This window comes from Acomys russatus, chromosome X (assembly GCF_903995435.1).
Source record: "Acomys russatus chromosome X, mAcoRus1.1, whole genome shotgun sequence".
NCBI lineage: Eukaryota > Metazoa > Chordata > Mammalia > Rodentia > Muridae > Acomys > Acomys russatus.
In genome coordinates, this window is record NC_067169.1 from 3863560 (window position 1) to 3883071 (window position 19512).

Sequence of the window (19512 nt, forward strand, 5' to 3'; positions counted from 1 at the left end):
CCACAACCACTCCAACAAGGCCACATCTCCTAACAGTGGCGTTCCCTATGGACCAAGCAAACACATGAATCTTTGGGGACAATTCCTATTCAAACCACCACTACTACCAAACAGTCATATACTGGCTCACAATTCTATGCTTCAGTTTGGGCCTGCTCCACTGTGGTGGACCATTTAGAATGCCTTCACTCCTTCTTGTTCTTCTAATGGGTGGGGCCCAGAGGGGACTTCCTCTCTTCCATGAAGAATCTCTCATGTTTTGGAGTTTTTCCATTGCTTTTTCCAGTCTTCTTCCCCTTCAACCAGGCTGTATCTTAAAGGTCTCCTTCCAGAAACCTCCTTGACTCTTTACACTATATTCTCTTGGTTACAAGTCTGAAGGCCAGTCCAGTTTAAGGAGCAAAGAAATAGATGACATATTTGTAGGAGGAAAAAAGGCATTTGTATTTCAGGGTAGTTGGAGTAGTTTGTGGCCCTTCTAGATAATCTAGCACATGCTTCTTCAGAAATGATGAGACATAATGTAACACTTTGCTCAAATCTGATTAAGTCTCTACAGTGTTTGCTATTCAGCTGTCAGCTTGTCTGCCACAGAAACAGAGGGAGGAGACTAACTTCCAAACAGAATGATTCCTTTCAATCCCCACTCTATTAATGACTACATTTAGGAAACAGTTTAACTTCTATGATTATAGTGACTTTACAGCAATTTTTTGGATAAAAAATTAATACTATATTTACTGTTTTCAAGCCCTGTCTTAGGTATTCAAAGACAAAACATCAACTACAACAGATATAGAACCACAGATATCTTTTAAAAAATATTTTATTATTCATATTACATCTCAACTGTTAGCCCATTCCTTGTATCCTCCCATTCCTCCCTCCCTCCCACTTCCCCCTACTCCCCTCCCCTATGTCTGTGATTGAGGGAGACCTCCTCCCCCTGTATATGCTTATAGGGTATCAAGTCTCTTCTTGGTGACCTGTTATCCTTCCTCTGAGTGCCACCACACTTCCCCATCAAGGGGACAGAACCTCAGATATCTTAAGACTGGAAAAGACTTCAGAAATTTTGCCATTCACACCTCTCATTTCACAGAGTGGGACAAGGTCACAATGTTACAATTTATGCTTCTTTGTTTTGATTAGAAATTGTTTTATGCTTTTATGGTATGATTGTTAGATATTTTTATTATTACCATTACTAGAAAACAGTTTGTAATCTTGGCTTTTCACTAAAAAATTAAAGAATTATGCTGTCAAGTTCATGCCTGTAATTTTTCTAAATTGTTTATGACATAGATCTCTGAGTTATGGTGCTATAGGAGTAATTGTGGGACATGAATTTACACATGGATTTGATAATAATGGTAAGTAGTAGTTTATTTTATAAACAGTTTCTTTTCATGGTAATGTTGATTATATGCTGTTAATTATTGTTATTATCTTTATGTAGTGGTATCATCACAGACTGAAGATTATCCCAACAGATATGACTGTTGATTGAAAAGTTTTCTTATGTTTTGTTGTGGTAGCTTGGTGATCAGGGTAAAATGAAAAGAGAAAGACTTTGTAGTTTCCATAAAAGCCCCTTTGGATTCCTAACAGCATTACTGGGGCTGCTGCAGTGGCTCCAGGAACTGCACTGTAGATTTCCCTCTTTGTTGCTTTTTTCTTCCTTGCCATCTTATGATGTTTTCCCTGGAGGTGTGAGCTCTGTCCCTGAGATGATTGTATGTGCTGCTTAATTAAGAAGTTAGCCTTGGGAACTCGGCTGCCTGATTGCTTTGTATAATTTCAAGTGCTTCTTTTATATTTTTCTTTATATTGGCATATATTCAAAATTAATAACATACAAATGTGCTCTGTATCCTGATGGCATTTTTAAAAAATGGAAAGGCAAGATAATAACAACCAAAAATGTCTCCTTTGAGAGTCATCATTTTTAAGTTTTTGTGACATTTATTTCTTTATTTATGTGTGTGCATGTGAGTGTGTGTATGGAGATCAGGGGCCTTCCCATGTGTGTCTAGGGTATTGAAATCAAGTCACCAGGCTTGTTGGTAAGTTACTTTACTTGCTGAGCCATCTCACTGGGCTAAGAGCTGTTATTTTAAATTTTCATTTTGTTCTTTTTACTTTTGTAGTATTATTGCACAGTCTCTCTCTCTCTCTCTCTCTCTCTCTCTCTCTCTCTCTCTCTCTCTCTCTCTGTCTCTCTCTGTCTCTCTCTCTTTCCCTTCCTCTCTCCTTTTCTGTAAAGTAGTATTCAGACCAACACAATGGTTTGTAGGCAGCCTTAAGAGCCTAGCAGGCCCAAGGCAGTGTATTGTTTCTAATATTCTTTCCTGTATGTTCATTCTGGGATAGGAGAAAAACTGGCTTCTTTTTCTTCTGAATAATTCTTCTTACATCACCATCTCTTTCTTAATCCCTTCCTTGTCTCACCATCCCTTGCTCCTTTGGTCTCCTCCTTCCTGTTAAAATGTAGCTTCCTTGTAATCATTCATGGGGCCAGCCTTTTTGCAATTGGGTATTTAATTTTTCTAAGAGAAGATTCTTGAGTAACAAAGAAAGGCTTGCAGTGCTCAGTTGGTTCTGGACTTTTCTTCTGGGGTTTCTCCCACAGAACAGAGTTTGATGATGGCAATTTCATCCTGTAAACAATACATAGCACAAGTATTGCACATATCAGTACATGCCTAGTAACTGATGAGTGATATGTTAGTGGGTGGAGGACAGCTACTCCATTCCTGGGATTAGCAAGTAGCCTTGCAGAAGAGCTTTGTACTGTTCCAGTGAATGCTTCTGTATAGGGGGCCTTCCATGTAGGCTTTTCTTACAAACTCTTTCTTTGGAGACTCTTATGTAGGGAACATTCTATGTAATTAATTTCAAGCCATGCCTTTGACTCTAGTATATCCTTGAAAATAGAAGACTTATTACCCGAATTATTGTTTTGAAGGGTGTATAGAAGATGAAGAATAAGAGACCATATAGCAAGAAAAACTAATATCTCCCCTCCCCCAGTTACATTCTGGAGATTTCCATCCTTGTTCCAAGTTCTCTTTTTAGAGCACCATTCCTCATCCAAGCAGGACAGATGGGTCCTCTATCCACAGTGATGACTGTGGAATGATTCATAACAGAGGGTTTATGCATCTCTTGGCTCTTGGCAACTTAGAGGAAGCAGGTTGCTATAGGGCTGAGTCAGTTTCTGTGGCCCTATGGTTTGGATGACTCACTAGGGCTGTTCCTATGGATTATTTGGAATTTCACTGGTAGTGAACTTCAGTTCCCTCTGCTTTTAGAATGAAGGAAAGTAATTTTGCTTGCCAGAGAACGTTTTAGGTCAGAGGAGATGAAAACAAGGAATACAAGATTGAATAAGACTGGTGCACACGTTAAACTGATGAATCTCATTTTTAAAATGCCCTTTGTTCATTTCAAGGAAAGAACTCCCTCAATTCTTTGCCTCCTTCCCCTCCTTTTTACAATCAAATTAATCTGTCAGGACTGGTTTGGAAAACATGTGGAGGTGAAGGAAAGGAAAGATGACGATTTCAGGTTGTGTAAAAGTAACACAGATTTCTTGTTACCTTCTTTTTTGTTAGGCAGGAAATATGATAAAAATGGAAACCTTGATCCTTGGTGGTCTGTGGACTCAGAAGAAAAGTTTAAGGAAAAAACAAAGTGCATGATTAACCAGTATAGCAACTATTATTGGAAGAAAGCTGGCTTAAATGTGAGTACAGCTGTGGTTGGGGCGGGAGAAACCTTGTGGGCCATTTTTCCTCATTTAGACATTAGCTTGCTTTAGTCCATTGGCTCTCCAAGCATGCTTCTGGGAACCACAACATCTGCCTTCCCTGGGAACTTGTTAGAAATACAAATTCTTGATTCCTGCCCAGACCTGCTGAATCTCTAGGGGTGGAGCCTGATAGTCTGGGAGTCTTTCATAAGCCCTCAGGTAGTTCTAACAGACTTTGAATTTGGAGAATCATAGGACTACACAGTAGTGCCATCACAAATCCCCTAGCACAGATAAACAATAACATCCTTAGAAATCTCCTACATTTCATATTGTGAAAAAATTCCATCCAAATCATTGTTAGGTTTAGTTAACTGAATTAATGTCTCATTGTTTTGAACCAAAGGGCCTGAGAATTTATTAGTTATAGAGTTTTGAACAAAAGCAATATACTTTTGAAATATTTATTTTGTGTCATATGTATATCTATATATAGTTTTCCATGAAGACAGAATGGAATTTTATACATGCTTTGAGGATGTGAAATTTCGTTCCTTTCATTTTTGCCTTTAACTTCATCTCCTTTTCTTTTCTCTCTTATCTTCCATGCCTGTTGTTAATATTAATAACCTTGAAACACTTTCCTCCTTTGTTCAGGTAAAGATATACACACACAGCTTTAGTTAATTGCTCCTGATGATAGCCTAAGAATTCCTGATGTGAATACCATAACCTAGCCAACTAACCTCTTACCTAAGGGAACAATTTTCAGTTATAAATGCTGATGCAATAATTATCTTATTATTCATATGCTATTTTTTCCCTGGGGGATACATTTCTATTGTCACCAGAATAAAATATCGTATTTCTACAAGTGATAGGTAAAAGACTATATCTATCTCTGGAACTTTACTTTTTTGTCAATTTATGAGAACCTTTAAAATAGCCAGGATTTTAAACTTCTATTGTTCACATTATATGTATCTCCCTCAAGTGTATTACTCATCCTTTAAGATTTTTTTCCCCGTGGTATCCTTTGACACACAAAATCAAAATATTTTTAAAATTCTAAGATACTTAAACTCTCTTAAAATTAACTTTTGTATTTATCTTCTGGCCTATGGAGATGACGTCTCTGCCCAGATTGCATAGAAGCTGATTGTTACATGGAAGCTGCTCCAACATGTTATCATTTTCCTCTTGCTATGATAAGATATTAGAACCAAGACAACTTATAAAAGAAAGCATTTAATTTGAGCCTTAAAGTTGCAGACTGTTAGAGCTCATGACTGTCATGGTGGAGATCATGGCAGCAGGTAGACAGAGATGGTGCTTGAGCATTAGTTGAGAGCGTACATATTGAGACAACAGCAGAGATAGAGATAGATAGATAGATAGATAAATAGATAGATACAGAGAGACAGAGAGAGACACAGAGACAGAGACAGAGAGACAGAGACAGAGAGACAGAGAGAGATTCACGGCCTTCGCTGGGCTTTTGAAACATTAAAACCCATCTCCTGATGATCTACCTTATACAACAAGGTCACACTTCCCAATCCTTCCCAAATAGTTATATCAAATAGGGAGCAAGGATTCAAACATATGAGATCCTTCAAACCATCACAGGAGCCTCTGTATTTTCCCAGGAAAGCTTTTTTAATTGTTCTGACATTTTACATTTAAATCTTCATAAATGTGAATTTCATTTTTCTGTGGAGTTTAATATGAGAATTCACTCACTCTATATTAGAGTTTAGAACTCTATGAATCCAGAGTCATACTCACACATGTCTACTGCATTCTCTCATTCTCTTATTTTATGTTATCCACATATATGATTATATGATTATATATTCAAATATGTATGCATTCTGTTCTTCGGCATATATTTTGCTTGTCCAAGATGTGAGATGTAATTTTTAAAATGTGTATTTTGTTAGTAGGACAATGATCATAAGAGTACATCTGCCTCAGTATAAATTCATTCAACCATCAGAAAACTGCTTCAGTTTCATTACCATAGAAGGTCTGTGTGTACGTGTGTGCATGTGTGCATGAGTGTGTACATGTGTGTGCTTCTTTTGTGAACATAAATGGGCAGGCTTTACTTTTCAGGTTTTATTTGTATGAATCAGTCCTCTGTGCCTGATATTTCTCTGGGTGACTAGGGAAGAGCTTAATTGAGTCATAAATGCAGAATGCCATCAACTAGTGGGTCCTGAGAGGCCAAACCTGGTGTCATGTGCTCTACTGTGATGAGTCAGAGTGTGAGGAGTTAGAGGGATAAGGCTACTCCAGAAGCCTATAATTTAGGTGAAAAGTTTATAATGAAAAGGAAGGAGATTCAACCACATGTGTGTATAAACATAAATAAGAAAAAAATTAAGACTCGAGAAGGCATGTTTCATACATAAAAGAGTGACAGAGACAGATCTACTTGGCTTTGAATACCTGATGAATGTGAACATTTTTCTTAATCACTCTGACTTAGAGAAACTTCATTAGAAACAAAACACAAGAAAGGGCTCCTTCGATGAGTGGTTCATTGAGAAAGTAGTTTATGAGAAACTTGGCATTGGTTCTGAGGGAAACTGAGCCTTACTCATGATACTAAATAGGGTTCTAGCAAATGAATAGCACCCCAGAAGTTGTTCAGCTCAGGGGCAATGGCTAGGTAGCTCTACCAGCACATCAGTCAGTCTCTGGAAGGTGAGCTGTGGTACTCTCATAGGCTAAGGTTGGCAGTCACAGGAATGGTTGCAGTCCTGGCAGTGAAGGAGCCACTGGATGACCCTGAAATCTGCATACCAGTGACTTTCTATGAACTGAGCAGGCTGTATAGCAGTTAGAGAAACAGAGGTCATGAATTAGGGAGGGAGGGAGGGAGGGAGGGAGAGAGGGGGGAAGGGAGAGGAACCAAAGAGAGGGGAGCATGGGGTGGGTTGGAAGTAGGAAAGGCTTGTGATGTAACTATATTTTAGTTTAAAAAACAATCTTTTAATCCATGTTCTGCTTTGAGCTTCAGATGCTTGTTTATTAAACAAAGATGTTGACAATAGTCCTTACCTCATTGGAATTTAGAAAAAGAATGGAGGCAGAGCTAAAATGGTAACTTTGAGAGACCAAAGGCAAGGTTGGTAGGGGTCCTGGGTGATAACTCTTAATCTTGTTTTCTTAACATATATTTTAATCTGTTAGCATTGCTCTATACATTAGTAGTTGGGCTAACTTAAAAGTAAGTCATTGGTAACATCCATGGCTTGGAAGTTTAGAGTAGGATATATTAGTTTCCTGATGCTATTGTTGCAAATTACTATGAACTCACAAAACTGTGTAGGTCAGAAGTGTGACTCAAGACTCAGTGGCATAAAAAAAAGGTGTCAGCATGGGTATCTTCCTTTGTAGAGGGTACTAGGGAAGAGTCTGTCTCCTGCATTTTCTGAGTTTTTTGAGGCTGTTACATTTCTTAGCTTATGACCCCTTTGGTGATGGTTTAAATGGAAATGACACCCATAGGCTCATACAGGCTGGCACTATTAAGAGGTATGGCCTTATTGGAGGAAGTGCCACTGGGGTGTGGGCTTTGATGTTTCAGAAGCTCAAATTAGGTACTGTGTCTCTCTTTCTTCTTGCTGCCTGCTGATTTGGATATAAAACTCTCAGCTACCTCTCTAGCCCCATGACTGCTTGTATGCCACCATGCTTCCCACCATGATGGTAAGGGAATAAACCTCTGAACTGTATGGCAGCTCCCCAAATTGAATACTTTCATTTATAAGAGTTGATGGGCTCATAGTGTCTTGTTACAGCAATAAAACAGAAACTACGACACTTTCCTTCTTCAACAACAATGGCCAGTGTAACATTCTGACATACTCTTGTCTTCCTTTTCCTATTCTAAGGACACTTATGATTACATTGTCCCCCTCCCCCCCACATACCTCTTGCAATGTTCTCGACTTAATTGCATCTCAAAAGTCACACTTTTGCTATCACAGGGTAACTTATCCCTGAAGGCCTGGGGATTTTGATGTAGATATCTTTAAGAAGCCATTAGTTTGCCCACTTTGCTGGGGTTAGCAAACCCTTAAGCTAGATAGTAAATACTAAGTAAACTGTAGCAATAAAGGAAACACAGACTGTGTATGTTGGTGAGCTTGGCTGTGATCCAATAAAAGTTGACTTATAGATATTGATATTTGAATTTCATATAATTTCTATGTGTGCAAGATATGGTTCTTTTGATTTTCCTTAAATTACTGACAAGTGTAAAATCCTGTCTAGACAAAAGCAAATGGCAGGTTAGCTTTGGCTTGTGGGTTGCATAAACTTAGACTATTTCCATCCTAGCTCATTTACAGTTTGAAGAAACAGTTTAGAAGACTGTCTTCCCATACTTTGCTGGGTGCCGTACATATTTTAAACCTTGACCTTGTGGTCTGTTTTACTTCTTTTTCATTTTTGTTCCCCAAGAGAACAACTTTCCTTTCAATGTTTCAAAGAAATAGCTGAAGGTAAAATGATAATGGCTGGTTCTGAAACTTTGTTCCTGACTAGATGGCAACTTTTTAGAGACACAGGGACAACGAGAAAATACACTAAAATTATGTGAGTTAATCAGAGAAAATCATCTGGATATTGACATTTCTATTTTTCCCATTAAACCAGAGGCACTGAGAATGAGAATATTGTTAACATTTTATTGGAGCTGGTTCAATTGGTGAGAACAAAGAGGTGGGCGAGAAAGTAACGCAGAGAATAATAAGATAAAAATGACTACGTTCAGGAGCACTTTTCTGGGGCTAGTTTGCCATCTCACAACACATCATGTCCACTTTTGATTTATTGGATGTAATTTTCTCTTTAAAATATGACGTTTGCTTCCTATAATATATACATGCCTTTGCTGAGTGACAGTTGATTGTGCAACACTTTCTACTTTTCTTTCTCTTAGGTGAAGGGGAAGAGGACTCTGGGAGAAAATATTGCTGACAATGGAGGCCTTCGAGAAGCTTTTAGGGTACTCATCATTACATTTACTGGGCTTTAAAACTGCATGATGAAAATATGCATGGGTTCACTTCAGTGTATAGCACCAACTCGATGTGGAGGGCTATGACATTTTGGATTCTCCTTATACAGCTGTGTTTCTATATGGACTCTGTTATACTCTGATAGAGCTGTATTAAGTCATCCTAAATAATAATGGGTATTAAGAATTGTATATTTAAAATAGAGTTTTCAGACAATATACTCAGAATCATGTTAAAGAACACCACAGAACTCTCCTTGGGGCTTAAGTTCGTGTGAATTTTCTTGAAATAAAGATTTCTTTTTATCCTTCCTTACCATTTTGTCTTAAAACCTCATACTTCTAACTTATGACTAGAGGCTATTCATTGTTGCATATTCGGCCAGTCCATAAGAGTACTTGCATCATCTCTCAAGTGCATGGCTAAGAAATTAAACATAACAATAACATATAAATATTTATATTAAATTGAATGAATTTACTTTAAAGACCAGGTTATTATTCTAAGTTGTTGTCTTTTCTATATTCTAGTTAAAACATTTTATTTTATTAAACAATGATGGGAAAAAAGACCTTTTCTTGTTGATAAAATAAATAATAATATGTTGACCCCACTCAAATATATTGATCAAACAGTTGTGCAGTTTAAATAGTGTTAATTTTTTTTTGTTGCTCCTTGGCAAGGAAAGAACAGCTTTTATAGAGCTATTTAATATCTGATCATTGTGACCCAGTTAATTTCTTATTTATAGAGTGTAATGTTCCTTTTGTTTGCTGAGACAGTCTTATTCTAGTTCAGGCTGGCCTTAAGCTCATGGAGATGCTCCTGCTACAGCCTCCCAAATCCTGGAATGACAGATGGGCACCACCATGCCTGGCTAGCAGTGTAAGGTGTAAAGTTTTTTGTAAATTCACCTGCTTCACTATTAGGGGAAATAGAACTGGGTTAACTTTTTAGGTGTTAGTTTTCTTAAAGGAAAATTTGACTCAGTGCATTTTACACATGGTGGCAATATATATTTAATACTCTCCTGTTTATAAGCTATTATTGATGAAGATTACCTGTTCTGCTTTTGTCATTAGGCTTACAGGAAATGGATAAATGATAGAAGACAGGGAGTTGAAGAGCCTCTTCTACCAGGCATTGAATTCACCAACAATCAGCTCTTCTTCCTGAGTTATGCTCATGTGAGTAAACTGAGGAAAAGGCATCAACGATGGAAATATGTGCTATTAGCTTATGCCATTAATCAAAATTTTGGAAGAAAAGTTCACTGGTATGATTTTGACTAGAGCCAACATTTAATCTTCTGTCAGTAGTAGGTAAGGCATAAAAATAACTACAAAAAACAAAACAAAACAAACACCCCACACCTCCAAATAGTATTTCCTGGGTTGATTGGACAAACAGGGCCAAATAAGGGCCTATAGTTTGTTTTATTTATAAGTATTAAATAATGTTTTGACGGGAAAAAACTATACCCTGTTATATGTTATCTGCGGTTAGATTCGTGTTACAATGGCAGAGTTGAGTAGTTGAAACAGGTACTTTTGGTTTTCAAAGGTTCAAATACTTATTATCTATTTCTTTCCAGAAAAAGTTTCTGGGCTCTGACCTAAAGCAAAAAATACAGTGGTTTATCTGTTCCCACTACTTACATTTTAGTCCATAATAACAACTCTTTGTAAATGGAATAAACTAATGGAGAGAAATGATTTATTTAACCTTTTACTATGTCATTATATACAGCATTTTTGTTAAACTGAAGAAATTTGGGGGTAAAAGAGTGATCCTTTTTAAAAAACCAACTTTGATAAAGTTTTCTTTAAGCACTCCCCCCACATTTTTCAGAACTAAGAGATTTTTACTTGTTTGTACATTGGAAGAATTCTGCTTACATGGAATATATTATTTTCTATCCTGGAAAGGTAGTAGCAAATAGTAACAAACACATTGTTTTCTTAAATGATTTATGAAACATAGTCAGTACTATATAATACTATATAATAATGTAAGCAAAGTATCTATGAAAAAATAACCTAAGATATGGGGTAAAATTTAATGGGAAAAATAAGCTCTGTCTTAGCTAGGGTTTCTATTGCAGTGAAAAGACACCATGCCAGGCAGCCTGAAATGAACTGGTTTGAGCATCTGAGACCTCAAAGCCAGCCCCCACAGTGACATCAGTATTTGAATATGGGAGCCAATCACTATCCAAACCAGCACATGCAACTGTGGGCTAGCATCTGAGGAAATTAAGGAACCGTATTACAGAAACATCTTTAAAACCACATTCATAAATATTGTGATCTCAACACTTGGGAGGCAGAGGCTGGTGAATATCTAGGAGTTTGAAGCCAGCCTGGTCTACAAAGTGGGTTCCAGGATAGTCAAGGCTGTTACACAGAGAAACTCTATCTTGAAAAAACAAAAACAGATTATTGTGAGAGATGATTTATCATTATCAAAATAATAGTAAGCAGTAGCTGGCGTTTGCTACATTGTGGGTTCCTTTTTCTATTCTCCACCATGATTAACCCCTTAACACTTGACAGGAGAGAAAAATGGATAGAGGGGACAAAATTATTGTTAGACTACTTCCTGCTGATTAGGGCATCGAGTTCCTTGGGGCAAGTTTGATCTTTGCAGGCAGGGTATCTAATTTTTTCTAGTTTCTTTGTGCATGAATACTTGACAAACAGTAACCAGCAGCAGCACCACCAACCAGCCAACCAACAGCAACCTCGTCTCTGGGATCCTAGCATTTATATAGCCTTTCACAAGGTCCCAGAATTCCAAACATCACACTTGCAGAAACTATCTGCAGCTGGCAAAACCAGACTCCTGTTAGAGCATGAGGCAAATCATAGTTACCTGCTATGAAGCAGCCTCTTATCCCTACCTCTGGGATTAAAAGGAAAACGTATTCCTATACTATTTCTGTGTTTTTTTTAAAAAGAATCCACAATTACACAATATTCACTACAGTAAGCCAGTATCTTTCTTGCCCTCTATACCTGTAGTTGCTATGACCTGCTAATTTGTTTCTCATGTATTTTCTGTGCATTTTTATCCTTCTGGTACTTTCAATGTCCATTTCTACTTATTTATTAGACATTAATAGCTTTCTAAATAAGGAATTTTTACTTTCTTTTCCTATATACTTCCCCCAGATAAATCCTTCAAAAATATGGTTTTATTTTTCTGTTCAAAAAACAGTGTTTAAACATAGTTTTAACACTCAGGCCTGCTTATCAGCATTCCAGAAATCTGACATTAGCCTCTCTCTCCCCTGGGCACTTACGCAATGATGTGCAACCAAGCTGAATGCCTTCCTCATCTTCCAGTCATTTTTTAAATTTCCATTTTCATTTCAAATGTTGTCCTATATATTCATGTATCCTAGAGGTATTCACACTTTAATATTATATCATGCGTCAATAAATATTTCAAACCAATATTAAGTAGGTTATACTTCAGAAACAAAAAACACAGTGAATGTATATTTTTTGTTCTTGCTTCATGTCCAGCATGTGTTATCAGTGGGGCTCTGCTCATAGTTTTTACTCAAGGAATTGGGTTTTGGAGTATTTTGTCTTGAACTGTGCTTTCATGGACACCAAACAGTACAAAAGAAATATGAGGAGATATGTATTGGCCTTTTTATTTGATGCGATGTGTATATTAGTGTGTGTGCTTGTGGTCTGTGTATTTATTAATGTGGAGGTATGTGTGTGTGTGTATGTATGGAGGCCACAGAAGTTGCTGTCAAGTCCTTTCCTGTATTGTTTTTTTTTCAAGATAAGGTTCCTCTGTGTAGCTTTGGCTGTCCTAGACTCGCATTGTAAACCAGGGTGGCCTCAACCTCACAGCAATCTGCCTGCCTCTGCCTTCCATTATTATTTTTAATATTTATTTTTTGATGTGTGGTATTTTACTGAACCTAAAACTCATCAATTTGGCTATGCTATCTCATCAATGAACTCCATTTTTCTCCACCACTTCCCAAATGCTGTGCCCCTGCTCTGGTGTCATAGGTACACACCATCATGCCCAGCTCTTTTTTAAAAAGACATGGTTTCTCTGTTTAGCCTTCACTGTCCTGGTATTGCTTTGTAGACCAGGCTGGCCTCAAACAGAGATCCTCTGTCTCTTCCAGTGCTGGGATTAAAGGTGTGTACCAGGCTTTTGTGGGGAGGTGGGTTTTATTGGTCTTTTGTTTGTATAATGTGGTTTTCAATTTGGGAGTTTTGTGGTGTTTGTTTCTTGTGGGTTTTTTTCTCTGCTTGTTTGATTGGTTGAGGTTTGTTTGGTTGGTTGGTTGCCTGTTTGTTTTTTAAAGAGAGAAAGGGTGTGTAAGTTCAGTGCATTAGGAGGTGGGGAGGATGTGAGAGAAGTTGCAAGAGGGGAAAAGTATAACCAGAATGTATTGTATGGAAAATTTTTATCAATTAAAAAAAGTCCTTGAATTTTCTGGATGTAATTAAAATAAATTTGGTTAGGCCTGTAAAAAAAAATAAAGGTGTGCACTACCATGCTTAGTCCTGCTAAGCTTTTTTAATGTGGGCTTTAGGGATATGAACTCAGGACCTCATGATTATACTAGGTGCATTACATATTGGGTCATATACTCAGCCCCATTCTCTCTTTCTCCAGTGCAGCATCTTAAATTGGTCCTAAGACTATTAAATTTCATGCCAAGTTTTCTGAAATTTTTTACCAGAAAATGGATTATATAACTTCTAATATTTATCAGTAACCTTCCTGATTATACTAAACTATGATATGGTTCATTTATTTTTTTCGTTGAAATGTATATGGTTAAATTTGATAAAGGTTATTTAAAACACTAAGTTAATAAGATGAATACATTCATCAATTTCTGGACACATGTAATTCTCTTGATTTAAATCATTTGCCTAGAAACCTTCCTAATTTACTCAAATTGTGAAATTCATATTGATAAATCTCCTGCTGTGGAGACTTGAATAATACATGTTGCTCTTGCTTAAAGTTTTATCTGATCCACTAAAACTTCTTGTTATCTATTAGTTCCAAAATAATATCAATTAATCCCCAAATGTGTTCAGTACAAGTTGGATGAGTGAAGAAAGTAAGAAATGTATAATTGGACTAGAAGCATATTTACTGGGCTGTCTTTATCTTTTAGGTGAGGTGTAATTCCTACAGACCAGAAGCTGCCAGAGAACAAGTCCAAATTGGTGCTCACAGTCCTCCACAATTTAGGTAAATGAGAAAATGTGTGACACCAGGTTTTAACTGTGCTTTCCCCCATTCAATGGTCCCAGCCATACTACTACGCTGCCAGATGGGAAATATGAACAAAAGCCTACACTATAATCTCCATTTTGTAGACAACATAATCTAGCCAAACAGAAACTAAACATCTCTTGTTTCATTGTAGTAAACTGGTCTTCTCAGTGTCTTTCAACTAAAATTCTGCTTACTATTGCATCAAGAGACTGGCGAGGCTTCAACATTTGGATTATAATTGCAAAAAAAAATCAGTTTTAGTATTAAATTTCAGATATAGAATTAGAATCGCCTAGGGCCAGAGAGATGGTTCAATGGTGAAGACCACTGCTGTTCTTGTAAAGGATTCAGATTCAGTTTCTAGCACACACATGATGCCTCATAATCACCTGGAAATCAAATACAAGGAGAAGTGTGTTTTTCCAGTCTCCAAAGCCTCCAACATGCACATACAGTCAAACATTCATAAAATAAAAAGAAATGTGTATATAAATATATAGAATTATAATTTCTTTTGGAAAGCAATAGACCATGGATGCCATTAGTAGATCAGATCACTACTCAATAACAGGAGTATTTAATTTGTCCAGCCATCTATCTTATCAGAGAGGTCTGGGCAAAAGAAAAAAATTCAAAATAGTTTTTATTATCTTAGAAGAGGTTGTGATCTGATTACTATTCTACTTTTAAGCTTCTAGAACTCTGGCTTATTCTGGTCTGTTTTCTGTTTAAGAGTATTCTACATGCTATCTCCTTTCCCCTCCCCCACCAAAGACTGTAAACTAAGAAACATAAACAAATGCCCCCTTTCTGAAGACTAAGTAAAATATATGGTGCTCTTTAGCAGTTATTATTCATATCTAGAGTCAGAGACATTGCATTTTGGTTTTCATCTTGTAACACCCTTTGAAACAATTGAATATATATATATATATATATATATATATATATATATATATATATATATATATATATGAAGAAAAAAGATTAACAACTATAACTTTCAGAATGTATAAAATATTAAGTAAAAACAAAATTAAGGTTGATATTACTTTTCCTGAAGTAATATAGCTTAAGAGAAATTTCCTACAGCAGAGGACAGTTAATTATTCAGAGAAATCCAAGAAGCTATGATAATTTATAGTTATTCTTTGCTTAGAACATATTATACCTGGATACATTTATGTTTAATATTTAAATGAATCCATTAGCATATCATAAGAAAGTCATCTAGGATTTCCTCTATATTTTAAAATCTTATTCCTAAAACCTTGCCTTAGAAATGCTTCAAAATTGACTATAAATTACCCACTAGCATAAAAATCTAATCATTGTGTTGCAAATTCTCCCCCACTGGGCTAAACTGTCATGAAGGCTGACAGTTTCTAATGGAATAAAATGTGCTCCCACTGACAAATGGAGCAGATGAAACCACAGAGTAGATTAATTACTCAACAGAGAAGTTTTAGAAACTAATTTCATTTTACTAACTAGTTTCCTGAAATGTTTGATTTTTTTGCTAATAATTTACAGAGTATCTTTACTGATTATCATCTATATTCTATCTCTAACCCTTGTCTAAGGTGAATCACACTATGATATATGGATCCCTATCCATACCCCCCGATTAAACCCAAGACGTTATGGTGATTTGTTGTTTACAGGCCATTACATTCATTTAGATGCACAGAGGTAACAAAATGATTAGGGAAAATAGTGACTGAGAAAGCTGAGATTTTAGTAAACACTTTGAATGTTCAGTTGAGTAAAACATTGATGAGGGAGAGGTTTTTGCCTGACTTGTTACTGATACTTGCCGTAAGCCTACATTTTGAGTACAGAGAAAAATAACACAATGGAAACACCACTTCCAAAAGGCAGTTACAATCAAAGTGCTGAGTAAAAATCTGCAGTCTCTACTGCAGTCAGGAACTTGTGAATGTACCAGATCCTGAAGCTAAAATCCAGTACAGAATGACCCATCTGTAACTGCTAGATCCTGTCCATTAGCTGATTCTTACATTAACCAAATTCTAGGTGGATGTGAATATCCAAATTAGTAGGAATTTAGAAAAAGTCCTTTGGTACATTGAATGAATTGTTAAAAACTAATTGGAAATGCAGCGAGAGGAATGATTCGTACAGTATAATATTGAGAAAGAAAGAAGTCAAAGACAAAGTTATATGCAGTGCATATTCCATTCATGTCAAATTCAAAGGCAGGTGGTGTTATGGTGATAAATGATGCAGTAGTAGTTATTTTGAGAGGTCTTGTCAGGGGAGACAAGGAAACTTTGAAGTGCTTGAGATACCTTGCCTTGATCACAGAATGGTAGTAACAGGCACACATGTAAAAAAAAAATAGTGGTTTGTACATTTAAGATTTGTGTTCTATGTGCCAAACATGTAAGTCTTAGAAACTAATTTCATATGCCTGAAATGTTGGGGTTTTTTTTCTAATACTTTTTCAAAAGCTAGCAAAACAAAGGCTTAGGGATGATACAGTTGTGTAAGAATTTGAAGACTCTTGGAAGCATACTGGCTAGGCTTTGAGGAAATGTTAGTTTTCATTCTTGATGACATTAATTTCCTTTCTTAATTATCTGAGCTTTAGTTGTCTTCCTTGTAAATGGATTATGTAGTAATGAGTTGTTTTATCCAGAACCCATGGGTGTGTAGGAACAGAATGACATGTACTCTGTCATCACCTTTTTTTTTTCAGGGTCAATGGTGCCATTAGCAACTTTGAAGAATTTCAGAAAGCTTTTAACTGTCCACCAAATTCCACCATGAACAGAGGTGCAAATTCCTGTCGACTCTGGTAGCTCGAGTGCTGGTTTCTGCCATCCTGTCAGAGCTGAAGAGTGCCAGTAGAGTGGCACTAATATACAGTGCCAACTGCTTTCTACCTACATTTTGTTGAAGACTTTCATTTTTAATACATTTTTATTATTTCGGGAGATGTCTTGCTTAGATCTAAATATGTGTTCAAAGTCATTGGGCTTACAAAAGGAATTCAAGATCTGAACCAAACACATTTCCTTATAATGCCAAAGACAACAAGTGTGAAGGCTACTTGGTTAAACTTTTCTTAGCTGACATCCCTGTTATCCATTTCTGTTATTCACAGCTAGGTGGTCCATAGCATTTCAATCTATAGCTTTCCAGGAAGCCTGTGTAGAGTGTATTCATAGAAAGGATCATCAGTCTATGAAAATTGTCATTCTCCATGATAAAGATGTGTGCTCTGTGGTGTGCAATTATTACACGACATTTCTTAATTTTAAGGTAGTTAAAGTAGAAATTTGTTGAATCTCCACTTTATAATTTCTGATAAAGTTTTCCCCTTCAGTTTTGGAATCTATTGCAATTGTATCTCTGAACTTATATCCGATGTGACTAAATGCCTTGCTCAAGAAAGCATGAAGAAACATGGCATAAATCCCATTAGTTGAAGGATTTGGGTTTATAAAATAGGGAGGAAAGAATGCATCTTTAACTGCCAGCAGCATTAAAAATAACAACAACAGCAACTAGCCACACCACAACAAAGATTATAGGAAACAGATCTCCAAACTTTGATCTAGCCCCTGTGAACCTCAGTGAGCATCTGTGTGGTGGCTAGCAATGATGGAGCACTTCCTGGTTTGTTTTGTTCTGCTCAGATGTGTGCATCTCTTGACTCTGAACTGAGCAGGCACTGAGGAAAGAATTTTCTGTTTCCATGTCAGAAGCATATGGCTTTCGTTTCCCTTTAGCACGACAATATAAACACCACACTGAGGAGGGAGTAAAATGCTCTTCCGTCTCAGCCCACTTAATGTTACCTCTGCTTAAAAGAAAATCCCTTTCAAAGCTTCTAGTATGAAAGCATTTAGTATATATGAATCCAATTTAAGCAATTTTGCCTAGATCTAAGGGGCACAATTTTATGCTTACAGTCTTACGAAGGGTTTATTTTTTTAAAAGTAGTACTATATTTTAATCCTTAGAGCATTGTTTTTGTGATCAGCACCTTTACTTTTAATTAATTAACTTAGTATTATCATGTACTTATGCAGGATAAAGTTATTATTACATTTAAGAGTATATGTAGGATAAAAGTGTAATGGCATTCAAGTGGCTACTCGGTATTTCCTGTTATTTTTAATTTTAATTTTTTATTTGGTATAGACATTTCACTACTCCCATTCCATTATTCATTGTACATGGGGGTTAAGTGGGCCAATAAAAAATTCAAAAGCAAAACTACAAATTCAGATGAACCACAGGAGGTCATTTTGCATCCTTGTGACTTATCATCTTTTTTGCAAAAAAAAAAAAAAAAAATCTAATTGTGAGCCACGTCCTTTTGTAACCATGGGAACTTCTGAAGAGAGAAAAATGGAAGGGCACCATCATGAGGAAAACAATTACACTGCATTAGTCTGAGGAGAGTGATTTTCCCCTTGACTTCCTCCTCTCCGAATGGATACACTTCTGAAGAGCAGCAGCTTTTTCCTCCTCTCAACCACGGTTTAGTGTGACCTTGGTTTGTATTTCTAAAAACAAGCAGTATTATGTTAGGTGTTAGAAATATATGTGCCTTTTCTCTGGTGCAAGCATTTTGATTTGATAATCCTCATTTTATTCCTGTACTCAGACACTTAAAAATGCTGAAATTTGTCATGCTTATATGAACAGTACATTCCTTCTAGGTTTCCTTCTTAACAATTCCAAATAAACACATTCCTGCAGGTCAGAGAAAGTGTTTGATAAAACTCTAGAGTTAAAACTTTGGAAATAGTATTGGTGTTTGTTGATTAAGGACAGCTGGTTAGTGAGTGATTAGTTGGGGTTCTCCCAGTTTCTGGATGGTAGGACTAGTAACTAAGTAACTTCACCAACTTAGTTTTCCAAGAGATACAAACTCACTCCTAGTAGGCACACACATTGTCTACAAGTACTAGCTTTCTAAATGTTTCTGTTTAATCCTTCAAATTACAGCACTGTTCTTGTCTGTGAGACTTGATTTCTTAAAGAAAGACATTGATTAAGTGATAGAGAGAATCTCAGATATATCTGGAGGGATGGAAGAAAAGCAAGGGAAGCTGGCCTAAGAAAAACAAGACAGGATTTTGGTGATCCTTGCAACCATGTTCATTGGAGGAGAGCCACAAAGCCTTAAAAAATAATTATGGTAAATCAAAAAGAAATTAAATATTGGATCTTAGACTAGGGCTGTAACAACACACTGCTCTGACTCATATAGCAGCTGTTTGGCAAGTGGACCATTAAATGGGCATTTGAAGGAGGTTTTATTTTTTTTAATGTGTGGGAAATTCTCTTTTGTGAGTTAAAGATTCTGTATATTTAAAACTGTGTTGTTTGACCTTAGTACCACATTTCACCAAGTGCTCTGCATAGGCCTCCTATTTGCACCCCATCCCCTTTTATGAGATGAATTGG

General features: G+C 36.5%; 1 protein-coding gene across 1 annotated transcript in view; it reads left to right on the top strand.

Annotated features, from left to right (window-relative positions):
• Phex (phosphate regulating endopeptidase X-linked) overlaps nucleotides 1-18049 on the top strand; it is a 208194-nt gene extending 190145 nt beyond the window's left edge. The window contains exons 17-22 of the mRNA XM_051142004.1: nucleotides 1306-1373; nucleotides 3618-3748; nucleotides 8712-8777; nucleotides 9873-9977; nucleotides 13961-14037; nucleotides 16787-18049. Of these exons, the coding sequence (XP_050997961.1) occupies nucleotides 1306-1373; nucleotides 3618-3748; nucleotides 8712-8777; nucleotides 9873-9977; nucleotides 13961-14037; nucleotides 16787-16889 (550 nt within the window). The 3' untranslated portion in view covers nucleotides 16890-18049. The remainder of the gene's footprint in view (nucleotides 1-1305; nucleotides 1374-3617; nucleotides 3749-8711; nucleotides 8778-9872; nucleotides 9978-13960; nucleotides 14038-16786) is intronic.
• Nucleotides 18050-19512: the final 1463 nt, after the last annotated feature.